Source organism: Gracilinanus agilis, chromosome 2 (assembly GCF_016433145.1).
Source record: "Gracilinanus agilis isolate LMUSP501 chromosome 2, AgileGrace, whole genome shotgun sequence".
Classification (NCBI taxonomy): Eukaryota; Metazoa; Chordata; class Mammalia; order Didelphimorphia; family Didelphidae; genus Gracilinanus; species Gracilinanus agilis.
In genome coordinates this window covers 277,392,434-277,410,610 of record NC_058131.1, presented here as the reverse complement: position 1 = coordinate 277,410,610, position 18,177 = coordinate 277,392,434, and the positions used below count along the sequence as shown (strand labels likewise).

Genomic DNA, 18,177 nt, shown 5'->3' with positions numbered 1-18,177 from the left:
TGGAAGTTAAGGTCTTAAACTCTCGAACATTCTCATCAAATCCTCAAGATGTCTTGCCAATGATTGAGTTGGACTTTTTTCCTGTCACTTAATCAGTATTCCTTCTCTAACTTCATATGAGTTTTACTAAGAGAATGAAATTACTATTATTCTGAGATTTATATTCAATTTTCTTTCTTCTTTTTCTAAACCTTTATCTTCTATCTTAGAATCATTACTTTCAGAATTAATCAAGTATCAGTTCGAAGGAAGAAGAGCAGTAAGGGCTGAGCAATCAGGGTTAAGTGACTTGCCCAGGATCACATAGCTAGAAAGGGTCTGAGGTCACAGTTGAACCTAGTACCTCCTATCTCCAGGCCTGGATCTCTATCCATTAAGCCACTTACCTGTTCCTATATTTGATTTTCTAGGCTTCCCTTCTATCTTCCAATTCAACCACAGAAATGATAAAAAGTAAAGATAAGGAGACTGTCTTCAGAGTAGCGAGAGTCATTGACTGCAAAACCCCAACTATCTAGACCCTTCCTTTGGTGAGCAGAGATTAATTTGTTTATTCATGTATGCATTTATTTATGCCATGCTCATATTTTCTGAGAAAGAGGAAGGTCATATGGAAACAAACTGATCATCAGGTATCTGGTCCAAAAAGTATCTCCTAAAGATTACTTAGGCCAGCCTCCTATAATTTTGTCCCATCTCTATCTCCAGTATTACAGAATTAAAATCTATAGAATGGGGACAGGTAGATGGCTCAATGACTTGAGATCCAGGCCTAGAGATGGGAAGTCCTGGATTCAAATCTATCCTCAGATACTTCCTAACTGTTTGACATTGAGCAAGTCACTTAACTAACTCCCACTGCCCAGCCTTTACTGCTCTTCTGCCTTGGAACCACTATACAGTATTGATTCTAAGGCAGAAAGTAACGGTTTGTTTTATTTTCAAAATCTGTAGAAGGATAATTCTTAAGTTTTGCATCAGCAAAGACAGATCCAAATATATTCCCCAGACTGGACTTCCCTTAGAGTGGGCGAAGGTACTTCAAAGATGAATTGAAATCAATTTTGGGTTAACTTCCAGTTGGTTGGAAAATGAGATAAAACAGAATCCTGGAGCAGTTTGGTTAATCAATTCTTGGATTTCACTTGAAATAAGTATCATGGTCAAAACTAAGCCATAGGGCAGCTGGGTAGCTCAGTGGATTGAGAGTCAGGCCTAGAGATGGGAGGTCCTAGGTTCAAATCTGGCCTCAGACATTTCCCAGCTGTATGATCCTGGGCAAGTCACTTGACCCCCATTGCCCACCCTTACCACTCTTCCACCAAGGAGCCAATACACAGAAGTTAAGGGTTTAAAAAAAAAAAAACGTAAGCCATAAATGGTAGGAACTTATTGGATTTCCATAAGGAGATTTAGAGCATGGCCACTAGAAAGATGACCCACTAGATGCCACCCCCTACTCAGACACTTTTTATTTGACCAAAATGATGATGAAGATGATAGTGGTGATGATGATGATGATAATGATAACATCTGACTGGCTCCAAACACTGACCATGCTTCAACCTGATTATATAATGTTCTGTAGTGCCCACCTCAATCACCTCTTTTGTTGCTGTTAGAACTTTTTCCTTAGAGATTGACTGTTCTGATTGATGAGGCTCAGGTGTATTTAGACCTCCAGCCATTTTCCTGTCATGCTACCATATATACTATCCTCTGCCCAACTCTTTTCACCCCATTGCTCTGAGCTTAGTAATCCATCATTTCTGGAAACTGTGTATTAATTGACTTGTTCTTTGTCTCCACTCACCATGCTGATGCCTTCTCAGATAAAATACTCCCCCTAGACACTATATTGTCTTCCTCATATATAGTCTTCCTCAACAAGCATATAAGTTCTTTCTGAATAAGGACTTCCTTTCTCGCTTTTCTATTTTTATCTCCATTCTATAGCATAGTACGTGGCATACTTTAAGGGCTTAAAAAAATAAATGTTTTTTTCATTTGTTCATTAGACTATTCATTCATTCAGTAACAATAATGATAATAACTGACATTTATATAATACTTTAAAATTTGTAAAAACTCTTTCGTATACAGGGTATCAGGCAAAAAAGTTGCATTAAAACTTTTGGCACACCCCACATTATCTCATTCCAGCTTCAGAATTATCCTGTCTCCATTTTACATATAAAGAAACTGAGGCTTCTAGATGTTAGATGACTTGCTCATAACTTTATAGCTAATTCCACAGGTAGGATTCGAACATTGGTCTTCCCAAGAGGTAGAACAGAGAGTAATGAGTAAAATGTGTGAACAAGCAGGGTTATTAGATCTGCTCCAGAGGGGCACAGGCTGCCTTGGGAGCTAGAGAGTCCTTGCTCATCAGCAGTTTTCAAGCAGGGGCTTGGATGATCATTTCTCAGGAACTGTTGCAGTATAGACAATATTGCTTTCAGGTATGGACTGGATGAGTTTGGCAGCTGGGTGACTTCTGTCTCTAAGAAGCAGCCCTATCGGAGTCAGGATAGATGATTCTGTCAATATGGTAAAGTGGAAAGAATTCTGGATATGGAGTTTGAGGATCTGAGTTCCAGTCCTAGTTCTTCCATTTTATTCCCTATATGGCCAAGGATAAGTTACTAAGCCTATCTGAAACTCAACTGTAAAAGAAAAAGGTTGGGCTAGATGGCTTTGAAGTTCCCTTCTAATTCTATAACTGTCAGGACTCCCTGAGTTCAAATCCAGCCTCAGATATTCCTAGCTATGTGACTCAGAGCAAAACACTTTAACCTTTTCTTTGCCTAGGTTTCTTCAACTATAAAATGGGAATAATAATAGCATTTGCCTCCCAGGGATAGTTTGAAGATCAAATGAGATATTTCACACATTGAAATGGCACATAGTAGGTGCTTAATAAATGTTCACTCCCTTCTGTTCTCCCCTATGATTCCTGACCAAAGTTCAGTACCCTAGCTACCATGCCATACTTCCTCTCTCTAGGCTCTAATAAGCCTAGACACCCCCTCAGAAACACCTCATGACCCTCCAATTAAATGTGAACTGGAAGCCAAAAGAAGGGTAGAAAATGACTCTATTTTGAGGTTCTAGAATGACTGAGCCTTCCAAACAGCTTGGCTTTGTAATGGAAGGTTGATGCTGCTCAAGCTAGCTTATCAAACTCATCCCTAGGGGAGAGTTCTATGCCTTGGGGTTGGGGGGGGCAGGAGGCCTGGGATGTTTGCCACTATGAAAATCTAGCTCCAGCAACACTAGCTGATAAAGGGCGGCTCTCCCCAGTGCTCAGAGAACTGGCTGCCCTCTCCAGTCGGATGCTGCTTAGATCCTTGAGAACTGTAAATATTCCCTTATGTAACAATTCACTCAGGGCCAAGCTTTTCTATAGATGTGGTGCATGGATGGACACACACACATATACCACATGTGCGCAAACATGTACATTTGAAAGGAGTAGCTGTGTACTCTGGAGTTCCTAGAGCCCAAAGCACTCTGATCTATGATGTGGAAGGAGAGGCTAATGTAACTAACAGATCTCCGTACTGATCCTTCTCTAACAAAAAAAAAAAAAAAAAAAAAAAAAAAAAAAAAAAAAAGCAAGAAAAGAAAAGAAAAAAATGAGGGAGTTGCATTGCAGAAGGAGATCTGCAAAGACTCTGAAGTAAAAAGAAAGGGTGGCCTCTTCTTTCCCTTCCTCCTGTGAGTCATCCACCCTTGCCATGATCAAAGGTCAGGAAGGGGCTGCCTAGTGTCAAGCATTTAAAAGGAGATCCACTTTAGTCCTGGACAGTTTTCAGAGGAAGATTAGTAATTAACAATTCCCAGGGGCCAATTTGGGAGTGGATGCCAGCAGCCATATCCTAATGATGAAACAGCTTCATATGCAAGTCTCACCAGGGAAATATAGAATAAAGGCCTATTTGATCTGGAAAAGACCAGGAGAACCATCTAGGAGACCTCTTATTTTACAGAAGGAGAAATGGAATTACAGAAAAGGAGAAGTAATTTGCCCAATGGGGTCATCAAATAATAGCTAAGTCAGAAGTAAGATGTAGCTCTGTGGATTCCTAATGAAGAGCTATCTAATGTATCAAGGAGATTAGAAAAGCATCCTTGTGCCAGTGACAGGAGGGAGAGAATCCAATTTAAGTTCAGATTCACTTGAAACTTACAAATTTACTAAATATTTCCTCTGTGTGCAACACTGTGCTAGTTACCACTAAGAACTGTGAGTGTCTGTAAAAAAATATAAGATGGGGGCAGCTAGGTGGCTCGGTAGGTAAAGAGCCAGATGTGAGATCCTGGGTTCAAATCTGACCTCAAATATTTCCTAGCTGTGTGACCCTGGGCAAGTCACATAATCTCCATTGCCTAGCCCTTACTGCTTTACTCCCTTTATACCAATACTCAGTGTTGATTCTAAGACAGAAGGTAAGGGTTTAATATATGTTTTGCACATGTACATATACATATATAATATACATGACAGTTCCTTGTTCTCAGGAAGTTTACAATCTTACAGAAATGCTCCTTATATATCTGAGTGTGTTTGATGATGTAATTGCCCCAAAGCCCTATTAGAGTTAAGAAAAGAGAGGGATTGATAGAGTACCTCAATCTTAAATTAATCCCTAAGGAGATTTCCATCATCAAGATGGAGGTATTACATGGGAAGGAAAGTGTTGATCAGAGGTGGTACCTGGGAGAGAAAAGTCTGGCATGAAAGCTTAGAAGATAGAAAAGGAAAATGTTTGAAGCTGAAAGTCAGCCAGTAGCTTGGCATTTATTGAGTGTCTACTGTTTACAGACGTTATTCCAGTGACTGAGATAGATTCAAAGAGCCACCTACTATTTATGTGACCCTGAGTAGTCATTTCACCCCTTTTTGCCTCAGTTTCCTCACATGTAAAAGGAAAGGGTTGGCCTGGATAATCTCTAAAGTCTTTTGCATATTAGTCTTTGAATCCTTGGGAAGTTCTACATCAGTTGGTTTGATGTGGTGAAATTCTGAAGAGTATTTTTTTAAAACTAAAATTGAGTAGATTCATGCCAGAAAAAGGTAAGAAATCATGATTGAATGAGATGAACTTTTCTTCTTCTTTCTACCTTATCAGGTATGCTCAGTGGATAGGAATCTGCCTCCTGCCTGGAGCTGCTTATAAATGAAGTCCAGCATTTCCCACGCAGAAGGCACTGACTTCAACTTGGTTAGTCTAATGCTTCCTACATACTCACCTTGCTCTCCCCTTCCTACCCCAATTCAAAGCAGAGGAACAGAACCCTGCAGCTCCCTCCCCCTGCCACCCTGACTCTCTACTCTTACCTCCCTGGTGCTAAAAATAACACTCTTAGGATGAGCTGACACTCCCTGTCAAAAAACTCCATTTGAATGCCACCTCAAGTCCCAGGAAACTGGCAGATTCTTCCCTGTAGGGCTGAGCAAATTATAGATGCTATCTCTGCTCTGAATCCCAGAGCCATAGAATCACAGAATCTGAGATTGGGAAGGAACATCAGAGGTCATCGAGTCCAATCCCCTGTCCAGTGCAGGAATCCCTTCTAAAATACCCCTCTGCAGGCCTAGAGAGAGACAGGAGGTTCTGGGTTCTAATCTGACCTCAGACACTTTCTAGCTGTGTGACCCTGGGCAAGTCACTTAACCCCAATTACCTAGTCCTTACCACTCTTCCACCTTGGAACCAATTCACAATATTGATTCTAAGACTGAAGATGAGGGTTTAAAATAAAATACAATAAAACAAAATACCCCTCTAATTCAGATTCCAAAGAGCTCTGAAGGCACAAAACTAACTTATCTCCTGAAGCAGTCCATAGCATTCCTAGAAAGCTCTCATTACCAGGAGGGTCTTCTTTATAATTTACTTCTGGTTTCCTCCCTGCAGCTCCAGGTCATATCAAGCCTATCCCATATTACCTGCTCACAGGCTTGGGGTAGATCATCCACCAGCAAGATGGAGAGGACACTTTCTATAAACTGCTTTCATCCTAAACCTTGAAAGATAGGAATTGTGCACCAGAGAAAGAATAATTACAGTTGATTCCATAAGATCAGAAGACTGGAGAATTTTAATACTTTGTACCCATCTCCCACCTGACTTCATTGCAACTACCTTAGTCAACATAAACAAACTCAATTATGGGAGTCCCAGTATTATAAGGTCTCTTGTGGCTTCAGTGACTCTCTCCCACCTCCCTAACCCACCTGCAATTCCCAACTCTGGGAAGAAGTAACAGACATTGTTTTTTCCCAGTCATAGAAAGGAAAAGAGAAAAGAAGAATCAGGTGGTCTGAAAATATCCTAGCATACTATACAGAGCCATAGGTTATGGGAAACTAAGGCCTAGGTCTCAAGAAAGGGGAAAATGAAAAAAACGAGCTCTGGTCAGCTCTTTCCTCTAAGAGGTTACTGAGAGCAAGGACTCAGGCTGGCTAACTCCAATAAACCCTACATGTGAAGAAGCTGTGGTCATGAGCAGCCCAGCCTCAGGGCTGTACATCAGTGGGAAGGAGGAGGGGAACCAAAGAATGAATGTCAGGGATGGAGAATACAAGAAAAAAGCTGAAACATTAAAGATGTCAGGAGAAAAGGCTTAAAGCAAAGTTCAGTCTACAAGTAGATACATCTACAGAGAGAATCCTAAAAAAAGAAGGAAGGATGAGTAAAACCTTGAAAAGAAAACAAAACACCTTAAATTAATATTATAATATGAAGGAAAAAGAACCAACAGTGTCTGATGAGAGGCAGAATTCTGTAAATTTTCCAGAGGACATAAAACAACAGCAAGAAACTCTAAAATAATTCAAAAGAAAAATAAAATTCATGGAATACGGAAATAAGAATGAATTTGGGTCAGCAACTAGAGCTTTCCATGAAGATTTCAAAAAACAATTAGCAGAATAGGAAAAAGGAAGTTCACAGTGGTGAATATTTCTAAACAAAGATAAGCTGTGAGAAAAAAACAACAGATATGGAATTCAAAAACACTAAAGTAGAAGAAAATTTGACGGAAGTAAAATGCGACACTTTTTAAAACCCATGAATTCTATGCAAGTCAAAGCAACTGAAAATCAAAGCAGAATGCAAAAACATAACTTAAGGAAAAACATGATAGATTAAAAAAACAACAACTCTGAATACCAAATGCAGGTAATAATACCAAAAAATCCCCCAAACAACCAGTCTTTCCAGAAACAAAAATATTCATTGAGAAAAATCCACCAATCTCCAACAGAAGCTTTCCCCACTTCACCTCAAAAATTTGAGAGGGCACAGCACCCTGCCATATCCAACTACCCAGACACCAATGGAAATACGGAAGTCTGTATCACTTCAATAGAAGTCCTTAAAATAGTGTTTGGTGGAAAAATCTGTTTTCAACTTGGCCCCAAACTGGAGGCAGGAGAACAAATTTCTTTTATTGGCTATTTCTCAGCCTCTTTCCACCCAATGATCTCCCTATCCTTGGAACTCTTAAAGAATTTACTACCTGCTATTTATCTGACAATTACTTTTATATACCCATCCAGGAGCTATTTTAGTCTTCTTTTATTACATTATTTAACTAATTATCAGTATCTTTCTATTAAACCTTTTTGGGTGTATCTTGCCTTCTCTCCCATTCTCATTCCCTGGAGGGGTAATATTGGATCTAGAAACACCAGACTTAGGTTCAAATATCATTTCTGTCACTTCATACTTGTGCAGTCTTGACAAGACATTTATATCTTTGGGCCTCCATTTCCTTTTCTGTAAAATGAGGGGTCTAAGAGTAAGTGGTGTCTTACACTCCTTATAACAATAAATTAATGATCCTAGGAACTTATGAGCCAGATTATAAACTCTCTGAGGACTCAGACATTTTATATTTCTGTCTACTCTTATAACCCTTTGCATTTTTTTTGGTATGTGATTTCATCAGCATAGGAAGATACCTGCTGAAAAAATTCCCCAAATCATTGCAAATACAAAATTTCCTGGAAGTAGTGCTATAGAGAAATCATGGGAAAGCAAAATTGCTAGCAAAGCAGAGTGTAAGGGATAAAAAGGAGTTTTTGTTGGGTGATATTAATATTTAAAGGAGTAGTTGCCAAGAATTGAATAATTATCAATTCTAAAATGATTTTTAGTAATGTATTTATAAAATATAGGAGAGAGTGGAAGTAGAGAGATGAGAAGAGGGTAGAGTAAGAGATCTAGCTTAAAGAACTAGATTTGTATTCAAGCCTGGACTTTACTCTGGCAGGGCTCCAGAGGCCCAGCCGGAGAGGCTAAAAGTCAATTAACAAGGGTTTTAGCCACGAGGACTCTTCCCAATCAAGGGAGCCTCCCAGAGGCTAGTACCTACAGGGAAGCTAAGGTAGTCAGTCTTTTTCATTCACCACATGTAGTTTTGAGGGAGAGATTTAAGAACAATCTCACCAAGGTCTCAGGGTCCCAGCCAGCAAGCCAGAGCTCCTTCAGGTCCAAGACACAAACAAGAAGAGTGTTAGAGGAAGTTGTCATTCCCTTTTAAAGGTGCTTATTTTGTGTCACTTCCTGTGCCTTCCTCTTAGTTTATTTGTCCAAATACAACAGATGCTTTGCTTAGGACTGTCCAGGGGGCAGTCAGTCGATTCTGATTTGTCACCCACTTTCACACACTTGGGTTACAGATTTCCCCACTTGTGAATTAAGTGGTAGTGTTTACATCTTTGGTGATTAAATCTAAGAATGGGCAGGGTATATTTAATTTCATTATCACAGAGACAGGGAGATTCCAGAACTCTGGTGAGTGAGTGACTCCTGGGGGCAGTTGAACATTCTTGAGGGAGACAGCATGTGGACTTCTCTTGTAAGCAACTGATCTCCTTGGAAGTGGTTGAGTGTGTGTGTCTGGACTTCTCAGGTGGACTGAATGGATTAGAACAATGATGGGCAAACTTTTTAAAGAGGGGCCAAAGGAAAGGAAATACTCATTTGTCAGTCTGTTTCTAAGGCAACTCTTTAGAAATTTCATTGTACTGTATCCTACTCATTGTATTCGTCAGATTAGGAATAATGTCAGGAGGCTGGATAGAACATTTCATGGGGCCGTATCTGGTCCGCAGGCCATGGTTTGCCTATTGCTGGGTTAGACCATTACTCCCCTTGTGGCAGAGATTCAGTTTCTAAAGGAATTTGTAGAGCTGATGTAACTGCAAAGTATGCAGTCCAGAATGCTCCAGTGTATATGATGAATCTGTCATCTATAGAGTCTGATGATTTAGAAAGAGCTTATGTAGACTTAGAGATTCAGAAATGGAAGAAGTTTGGAGCAAGGAAAGAACATGGAATATGGGTTTCAGACACTGGAAAACTGCTCTTACCAAAAGATTTTTATACCTATTTGTGTCAAGCCATTCACACAAAAGATCATTTTGGTACTCAAGCTGTTGTAGATTCTATAAAAAGACAATGGGTAGCACCAGAAATAAGTGTTGTTGCAAATAAGATCTGTAGTAGTTGTTCTGTTTGCCAAAAGTTCAATCATGGTGCATTCAGAAGAAAAGGTTTAGGTGGTAGATCTTTGACATATTGTCCATTTGAGAGTTTACAACATGATTATATAACTATGCCAAAAGCTAGAAGATATAAGTTTTGTCTTGTAATTATGGATAGATTAACAAAGTGGCCTGAAGCTTTTCCATCTACTACAAATACACCTAGCTTTGTGGTGAAAGTGTTGCTTAGGGAAATTATTCCTAGGTTTGGTGTACCAATTATCATAGATTCTGATGAACGATCTCATTTTATTCAAGATATTCTGAAAAGAGTCTATGAGAATCTAGGAATAACATCTAAATACCTTATTCCTTATCATCCACAAAGTTCAGGTCAAGTGGAGTCTATGAATAGGGAACTCAAGACTATGATGGGGAAAACTTGTGCTGAAATTCATCTAAAATGACCAGATATTCTTCCCATAGTTTTATTTTTCCTATGTACAAGACCAAGAGCAGATTTGCATATATCATCTTATGAAATGCTCTTTGGATGCTCCATTGCAAGCAAAAACTTGTAAGGCTATTTATACATCTCTCTTAGGAGGATATTGTCAAATTGCTTCATATTTATGTGCATTACAACAACAGCTTAGAGAACTGCATGATATGGGAATATTGATCCAATCCATTTCATTGGATTATTCTCTTCATAATTTTCAACCAGGTGATATGGTATATGTGAAAAATTTTGCCAAAACATCGACAACACAAGAGAGTTAGATAGGTCCTTACATAATTGTATTCATTTCACCATCTTCAGTGAAAGTAATTGGAAGAGATTTGTGGTATCATGATTCACATATAAAATTAGCACATGGAATTGATGATGAAAATGTAGAAATTGTGGAAGAAGAAGGAGAAGAAGAAGAAGAATTCATGGAAAGCTGAGATTTCATCAGTCAAATAGAGTCTTCAGTCAAAAAGATCAGTAAGGAGAGGACCATTCCAGTGGAAGAGGACATTCCAGTGGAAGAGGACATTTAGATGGAAGAGGACATTGCAGTTGAAGAGGAGAATTCAGAAATTGAAGGACATTGTACAGAGACTGAAAGACTTGTAAATATTAAGCAAAAAAGACTTTAAAGAAAATTTTCAATGAAGAGGATCAAGTGATTAATGGACTAATATTTCTAAGGAATTTGGGTAATGTAACATAGCAACATAACATATTTTCATAAGCATTCAACAATACATATTGTTACCAGGGACTTCAGAGAAGAGGAGATTTCTTCAAACAAGATAAGAAGAGGAAAATCTGAAGTTTTGGTACATACTGCATGCAACAATATAACATGGCACAACATAACATAGCATAAATAACAACATAACAAAAACATATAAAAAACATAAACATGGTTAGGATTCACTAGTTGAATGAGTGAAACAAAGTATTGTTAGGTACTAACAATGTTGTAATTAGTTATAGGATAGTTACTAACAATGCATAGTTAATTATTTAGTATAGAATAATAGTATAGGTAGATAGAGTTAATTTTAGGAGATTTTATTATGATAAGGCTGTAGTTAGATTAAAGTTTAGGGTTGATAAGATAAGATAAGGTACTGATTTACATTACAAAATACATTACAACATACATAACAAACATTCATTACACATAACATATTACAGATTACATATCACATAAATATGTAAATAGATATCTAAAGATGTGTAAATAGCATGCATTGTAGTTAGGATTGTAAAATTGTATTGTAGTGTATGGATATGTATATATGTAACATGTGTGTAAATATTGGGTGTGTGCATGCATAGCATACATGTGTGTATTGTATATATGTATCATTATGTGTATATATAAAATTATATACATAGTTAATATTTGATATTGATTAAGTTTTTACATACATACAGTTCTATGTAAAAGTTGTTTTGTGTAATAGGAATAAGGTTTTAATTTAGAATAAGATTGTGTTAAATTTTAATCTACTTTTGAATGTATTTTGCATAAGTAAATTTGATGGATTGGCTTAACTTTTATGTAAAAACTTATGCAATGTTGCATTAATTGTACTTTTAAAAAAATTAGTTTTAAGTTTTCTATTTATGCATTACAATAGTAATGGAATTTTTCTGTATTAGTTTATAAGAGTAGATTTTTAGGATTTTAATGTTTTGCATGAAATTTGTGTTTATATTTCTATTTTGATGTTGTTTGCTAATTTTGATGTTGCATATGTTTGATTTGAACTTTGTAACTATTCATTGTATAATTTCCCTTTTTGCTTTCCTTGATTTAAATCCCTAGAGGAAGGTAATAATAGATAGAATAAGATAGGTAAGTGTAGGCTGTTTGTTATTTTGGGTAAGAATTTTAGTTTAGGTGGAATATAAGTTTGTTAGTGCACAAATACCAAAATATTGTTTACAATACTATTTTGGCTTTGTGCAAAGGGGGGGGGAGCTGTTATGGAGAAATCATGGGAAAGCAGAAATGCTAGCAAAGCAGACAGGGAGATTCCAGAACCCTGATGAGTGAGTGACTCCTGGGGGCAGTTTAACTTTCTCTTTTGAGGGAAATAGTGTGTGGACTTCTTTTGTAAGTAGCTGATCTCCTTGGAAGTGGTTGAGTGTGTGTGTGTGTCTGGACTCCTCAGGTGGATTGAGTGGGTTAGACCATTACTCCCCTTCCTTCTGAATATTCATCTGGTTCCTGTTTATTTCCTATTTGTTCCTTATACTTCTGTTTCTGCTGGAACTTTTGCCAAACTCCAGAGGACAATTGTCAGTGCGAATCTCTCCCTTTTGACCCTTTGGATCTGCTTACCATCCAGCCTATTTCCCTACTCTAGTTATCAGCAAAGGGGCGGGGGAGGGGGGAGGATTTTGGTTAGTGAGGTATTGGGATCTCTGAGAGAGAACAGTTTGGGCAATTACAATCTGATATAACAACTACTGAGTTTTGGTGGGAGGCTTTAGTTATATAAAGTAGTTAGATTGTCCCAATCCCCTTCCCTTCCTGTCCTTGTTTTAATAAACCCTAGTTACATCATTGTGGGTATCTTGTCAGTCTTTATGTAAGCCTTCCCAAGCCTGTGGGCTTCTGGAATTAGCCCTAATAGTTTAGTTAAATCTATACCACCAAACTACCCAATCCATTTTATTTTTTATTTCAGTAGTAAGTTTATAAGTGACTTGCCCAGGGTCACATGGACAAGACGTATTAAGGGTGAGACTTGAACATACCATTCTGACTCCAAGACTTACTATTCACTGTGCTTTGCCTACTGAAGCATTAAAAATCTCTTTTTGCTGGAATAGTAAATATTTTCTTGGAATTTAGAACTGAAAAATTAACAAGAAGAAGGAGCATGGATAAGCCAATTTGACTAAAATGGCAAGACAATCACCTTTGTTTCTTCCATCTCCCCAAATGGTACCAATTTATTTGTTCATATTCTGAACACTTAGCAATAACATTCACCCTTTCTCTGGGTGAAGAGTAAGTATGGTAGAATTCACAGAGCAGATACATTAGTTACAAATGCCCAGGATGGAGGAAGACAAGGGGAAAAAACAAACAAACAGATTTTGTGATGAACCAGAATGTTTTTCTTTGAAGGTAGAATTGAAAAGCACTAAAACTGATATACACATGGATCCCAAATGTGTAACAGAAAATGGAGATGAAAGGTGAATGAAAAGCCATGGGCTCAGGCTAAATGAGTTCTGTCCCAGGGCACTGCAGGGAAGTGGACTTAAATATTTGATGCTTTTAGTAGCAGCAGCAAAAAATAGTAGATAGGGAAGGCTGCTTGGGGCAGAAGGGTCTAGAGAGCATCAAAGGACTTTCTACCCCTCTTCAACCTTTCTGGCACAATTGAAAAACTCCTGCTAACTGAGGGAAACCTTTGGTCTTCTTTTTTTCTTTTAACTCTGTTGTTCATCTTCCTGCCAATTCAAGTCAGTTTCCATCAATCTTCCCTGAGCACATTTCCTTTCTGCCATGATTTCTATTTGTTTCAGTAAAAATTCCTTTGCTCCTGTCTCTTTCTCTCTTTGCTTCCTGCCCAGTGTCAGGTTAACCCCCTCAATGATTCCTATAAAGACTCCATTAGCTTTCTAAACAGGTGAGAGGGGAAGATAGTAACAATATAGAGAGGAATAGGTTTCTGAAAAGCATGAGGTATGTGATCGATCATTTCTAATTGGCAGAGGTAGAAGTCCCAAACATGGTCTGCATTTCAGGGCTAGATCTTACCTTTGCGGTCCCTGGATGCTAATCATTCCCATTTCCTCTGAACAGTCAATGAGTTGGCAATTGAACTTCTTGTCTTGAAGCACAGTGGTGATGTGGGACCAGTTATACTGAGCTGTTGCTCCCCCCACTGCCAGATAATAGCCATCCCCTGGAAAAGAAAGTAGTTCGAACTTCTTAAGAGAAAAGCAAGGCCACAATGATAAAAGCAGAAGGAGCAGGAAAGTCATCCTTGGAATCATCATTGACTCTTCCCTGTCCTTTGATGTTCTACACATCCAATTATTTGCCGAGTCCTATCAATTCTGCCTACAAAACTATTTTCATGTCTTTCTCCTCTTTATTACATGGCCACCATTCTAATTCAGTCCTTCTTCACCTACTGCAGGAGCCTCTTACAGGCCTTTCCTCTAGTTTTCCCTAATCCACCCTTCACCTAGGTACTAAAACAATCTTCCTAAAGCATAATTTTGACCACTACCCTTCTCAAAAACTTGGCTCCCTAGTACCTCTAAGATTAAATATAAACTGCTCATTCTAATAGTTAAGGCCTTCCACAATTTGACTCCAATTTACCTTTCTAGCCTTATTTGACCCTTCACACATTCTTCAATCCAGTCAAATTAGAATAATAGCTATTCCCCAAATTCAATACACCATCCATCCTACCATTAAAAAAAATATTTGCACAGATTTAAAATGCTCTCCCTCCTCCCCTATGCTTCTCTGAATCCTTAACTTAGTTCAAGACTATTCAGCTCACCCTAGTTATTAGCTATTTCTCTTTTCTTAAATTACCTGGCTTTGATTTATTTTCAAGTATATGGAAACTTCCCAAGTTATCGTTCCTTGAGGGCAAGGATGAGTTCATTATTGTGTTTATATCTCTAAATCAGAAGCAACATTGTTCAATGGATAGAAAGTTGGCTTCAGAGACAGAATGACTTGAGTTGAGTCCCTCTGGCTAGTTGTCTGGCCCTGGGCAAGTCACTTAAACTCTAAGTGCTCTAATCCAATGGTATCAGACACAAATAGAAATAGATCTCTGCCAATTGGCATATTGACCTATAAAACCACAGATTAACATTATCTATGTTCCACTGAATTTTTATTTATTTTATAATTATTAAATAATTACACTAATTATTATTATTGTGCTAATTTTAAAATCAATTTACTTTGTAATTTCTCAATTACATTTTAATCTAATTCCTGTTCTTCCAACCCACTAGAGTTCAAGTTTTCAGCCCCCTAAGATTTAATAGGTTGCAGAGAAGGTTCTGATTTGCATTGTTACTGAGATTTCCTATATTGAATAAATCAATGAAATTGATGAAATGACAGCTCCAGTTCTAAATGACCCCATGAAATCATAGTTCTGTTATTCCTATTTCCAGATGACCTCCAAAGTTCCTTCTAGCTCTAAGGCTATGATCCTGTCAAGAAGCCCCTAGGGTACTTTGCTTGGAATCTCAGACCAACAGAATTAGCAGGAACTTTACAGATGAATCCATTCCAACTCCCTTGTTTTACATGTCACCCAATCAGTTAGGGGCAGAGAGGTGGCCAGGCCCAGATTGATTGATCCAGTGAACTTTTCACCCTATCCCACTTCCCTGCCTAAAAAAGTGAAGACCAACAATATCCTTTATGCCCATCTCATGGCAGAGAAGGGTTAAAGCAAGAATTGACTTTGTATTTCCTATCTTTTGCTAGAACCTGCTTTGGGCCTCACTGTTTATTTAAATGTGGGTTTCTATTAGCAGAGGTCAGTCAGCTTTACCTTCTGCACTGAATGTGCTTGTCCAGGATACATGGCGATGGCTCCCTAGAGATGCCAAGGAAACAAGATGATAGCCTCGGGCTTAGACCATGTTCTCTTTAGTGAAGAAACAACTTCATAAAACCCAGTGCCCTCTCCTTCCTTGCACCCAATTGCAAAGAATCCTCTCTGCCTTTTCAGGGAAGCACAACAAAGATCTGGAAATGAGAGATAACTCTGGGCATATACATATCAGACTTTGACCACATTTGTATCCAAGGATGCTGGTGGGGGAGAGCATTTGCTAACCTGTCCCCTTAACTTCAGGCCACCATAGCATCACAGAATGTCTAAATTAGAAGAGATCTTTGACCACAAAATATCAGTGCTGAAAGGTCCATTAGAACACAGAGAAGGGATGGGGGGAGGTGGGAAAGGAAAGGGAACAAGCATCTATTCAGCATCCATTCTGTACCAGGCACTGTGCTAAATGTTTTACCAATATCTCATTTGGTCCTTCGCAAAATCCTTTGTGAGGTAGGTGCTATTAGTCCTATTTTACAGGTAAGAAAACTGAGTCACACATCAAGTAAGGATCTGAGGCAGGATTTGAACTAGATCCAGCATACTACCTACTGTGTCATTAAGTTGACTAAACATAGAATGTAGAACGGCAGAACTGGAAGGGTTTTCAGAACATATTAATGTTGAAGTTGGGGCTTGAAATATTTAGAACTTCATGAATACATGGAATGTACTAAATGTATTATAGAGATCTCAAAGCTGCAAGGGACTTCATCCACCCTATGTAAGAAGCTGCTCTATGGCCTCCCTGACAAGTGGCTATTGTCCGGCCTTGACCTGGACATTTCCAGGGATTCTCAGAGTTCATCTGATTAGTGTTGCTAATCAGCACCAAGGCCCACTCATTTCCTTGGTCTTTTCCAGCCTCTCATTCCTGCTTTGTTGAATCAACAAGAGACTGATCATATCATCAAGGGAATCAGGATTCCCGGGGTTTATTCTAAGATTTATTTCTTGGCTTGCTAGGGTAATCTTATTTCTTTCAGTGCTTTTCATTTTCTTCCCCTCTCTGGTTTCCTCTATAAAGGGGGAAAAATAGAAATAGTTAGCCTTGGGAAGCAGCATGGCATTGTAGATAGAATAGAAGACTTAAAATCAGGTAATCAGGTTTAGAGGCTACCTCTGATACCTACTAGCTATGTGGCCATGGATAAGTCATATAACCTTTATTGGCCTCAGTTTCTTTATCCATAAGATGGGGACAATAACATCTGCAGTACCTACCTTTTAATGACCAAAGAAGGTAACATAATACAAAATGCTTTCCAGACCTTGAAATGCTATCATATAGAAATGTTAACTATTAGTATTTATTTTTTTAAAAAAGAGAAATATTCAGCCTCACATAGGAATATTTAGCTGTTTAAAGGAACTCCCAGGGCAACTTGGTTCTATTGCTTCATCAGTCACCATGAAGATCCAAAGAAGGCATCGGGTGGCTGATTAATCCTGCCTTAATGCTCCTTCCCCCGCCTTCTTCACAGCTCCTAAACTGCATTTGAACAATATGTCATCATGATAATAGGTGCAGCCACCTACTGTAATTGAAAAATAGATGTGCTTTTACTATACTATATTCCATCACCAAGCCAAGAAAGCGTCCCCGATTGCTGCTCACTCGCCCCTATGCTGTCTTTTTAATTAGCACAGAGGGCGGATTCTGAGCTGGGGAAGAAAAAAGACCCGAGAGCAAGGGAATGGGAGTTGAGCACATGAACACAGAGAGCCAGGCAGCCTTATCTGGGACCATCAGACACCCTGTCCACCCTCCTTTCCACTCATATTTACGCAAGAATCTCCACATCCAACAGCAAGAAAATTGACACTTTTTTGCTCCTGCTGCTACCCGGACCAAGAACCCTCTCAATTTTGCTAATGGAACCAAGTCAAGTTAGTAGGGGGAATTGTGAATGACAGCCTGAGGTCATCCATGTGAACATACTTTAGGAGCTATAGTGGATGGCCTTGGTGTCTCTGATGTCTGCATCCTGACTTCTATCTCTTCACTAGCCTTCAATGATGCTGGAAGAAAGAATGAGGCTGAAGACATTGTCCAACTCTGCCTCACTCAAATCCAATTCATAAGTAGGTCAAGAACCACCCATTATATCATTGGTCTTCTCTGAAAATGAAGGATGACTGAAAGACATGACAGGGAATGCTCTCCACCTCCAGAGAAAGAACTGTTGGAGCTGTCTTTCACATCAGTATATTGATAGTTTAATTTGGGGTTTTGGTTATGTAAGAGTTTGCTCTTACAACAATGACCAATATGGAAGTGTGTTTTGTATGACAATAAAAATTAAATTAAAAATGAAGGATGAGGGGACAGCTGGGTGGCTCAGTGTATTAAGAGCCAGATCTAGAGACGGGAAGTCTTAGGTTCAAATCTGGCCTCAGATGCTTCCCAGCTATGTGACCCTGGGCAAGTCATCTCACCCCTATTACCAGGCTCTAATCACTCTTCTGCCTTGGAAGCAAAATGCAATATTGACACTAAGATAAAAGGTAAGGGCTTTAAAAAGAAAAAAAAAGAAGAAGTAAATAGC

The 18,177-nt window shown here is 38.6% G+C and overlaps 1 protein-coding gene across 1 annotated transcript in view; it reads right to left on the bottom strand.

Annotated features, from left to right (window-relative positions):
• The window catches only part of SARDH (sarcosine dehydrogenase), a 142,485-nt gene that overhangs the window by 58,650 nt on the left and 65,658 nt on the right, over positions 1 to 18,177 (bottom strand). Inside the window, exon 15 of the mRNA XM_044663950.1 lies at positions 13,786 to 13,933. Coding sequence (XP_044519885.1) covers positions 13,786 to 13,933 — 148 coding nt within the window. The remainder of the gene's footprint in view (positions 1 to 13,785; positions 13,934 to 18,177) is intronic.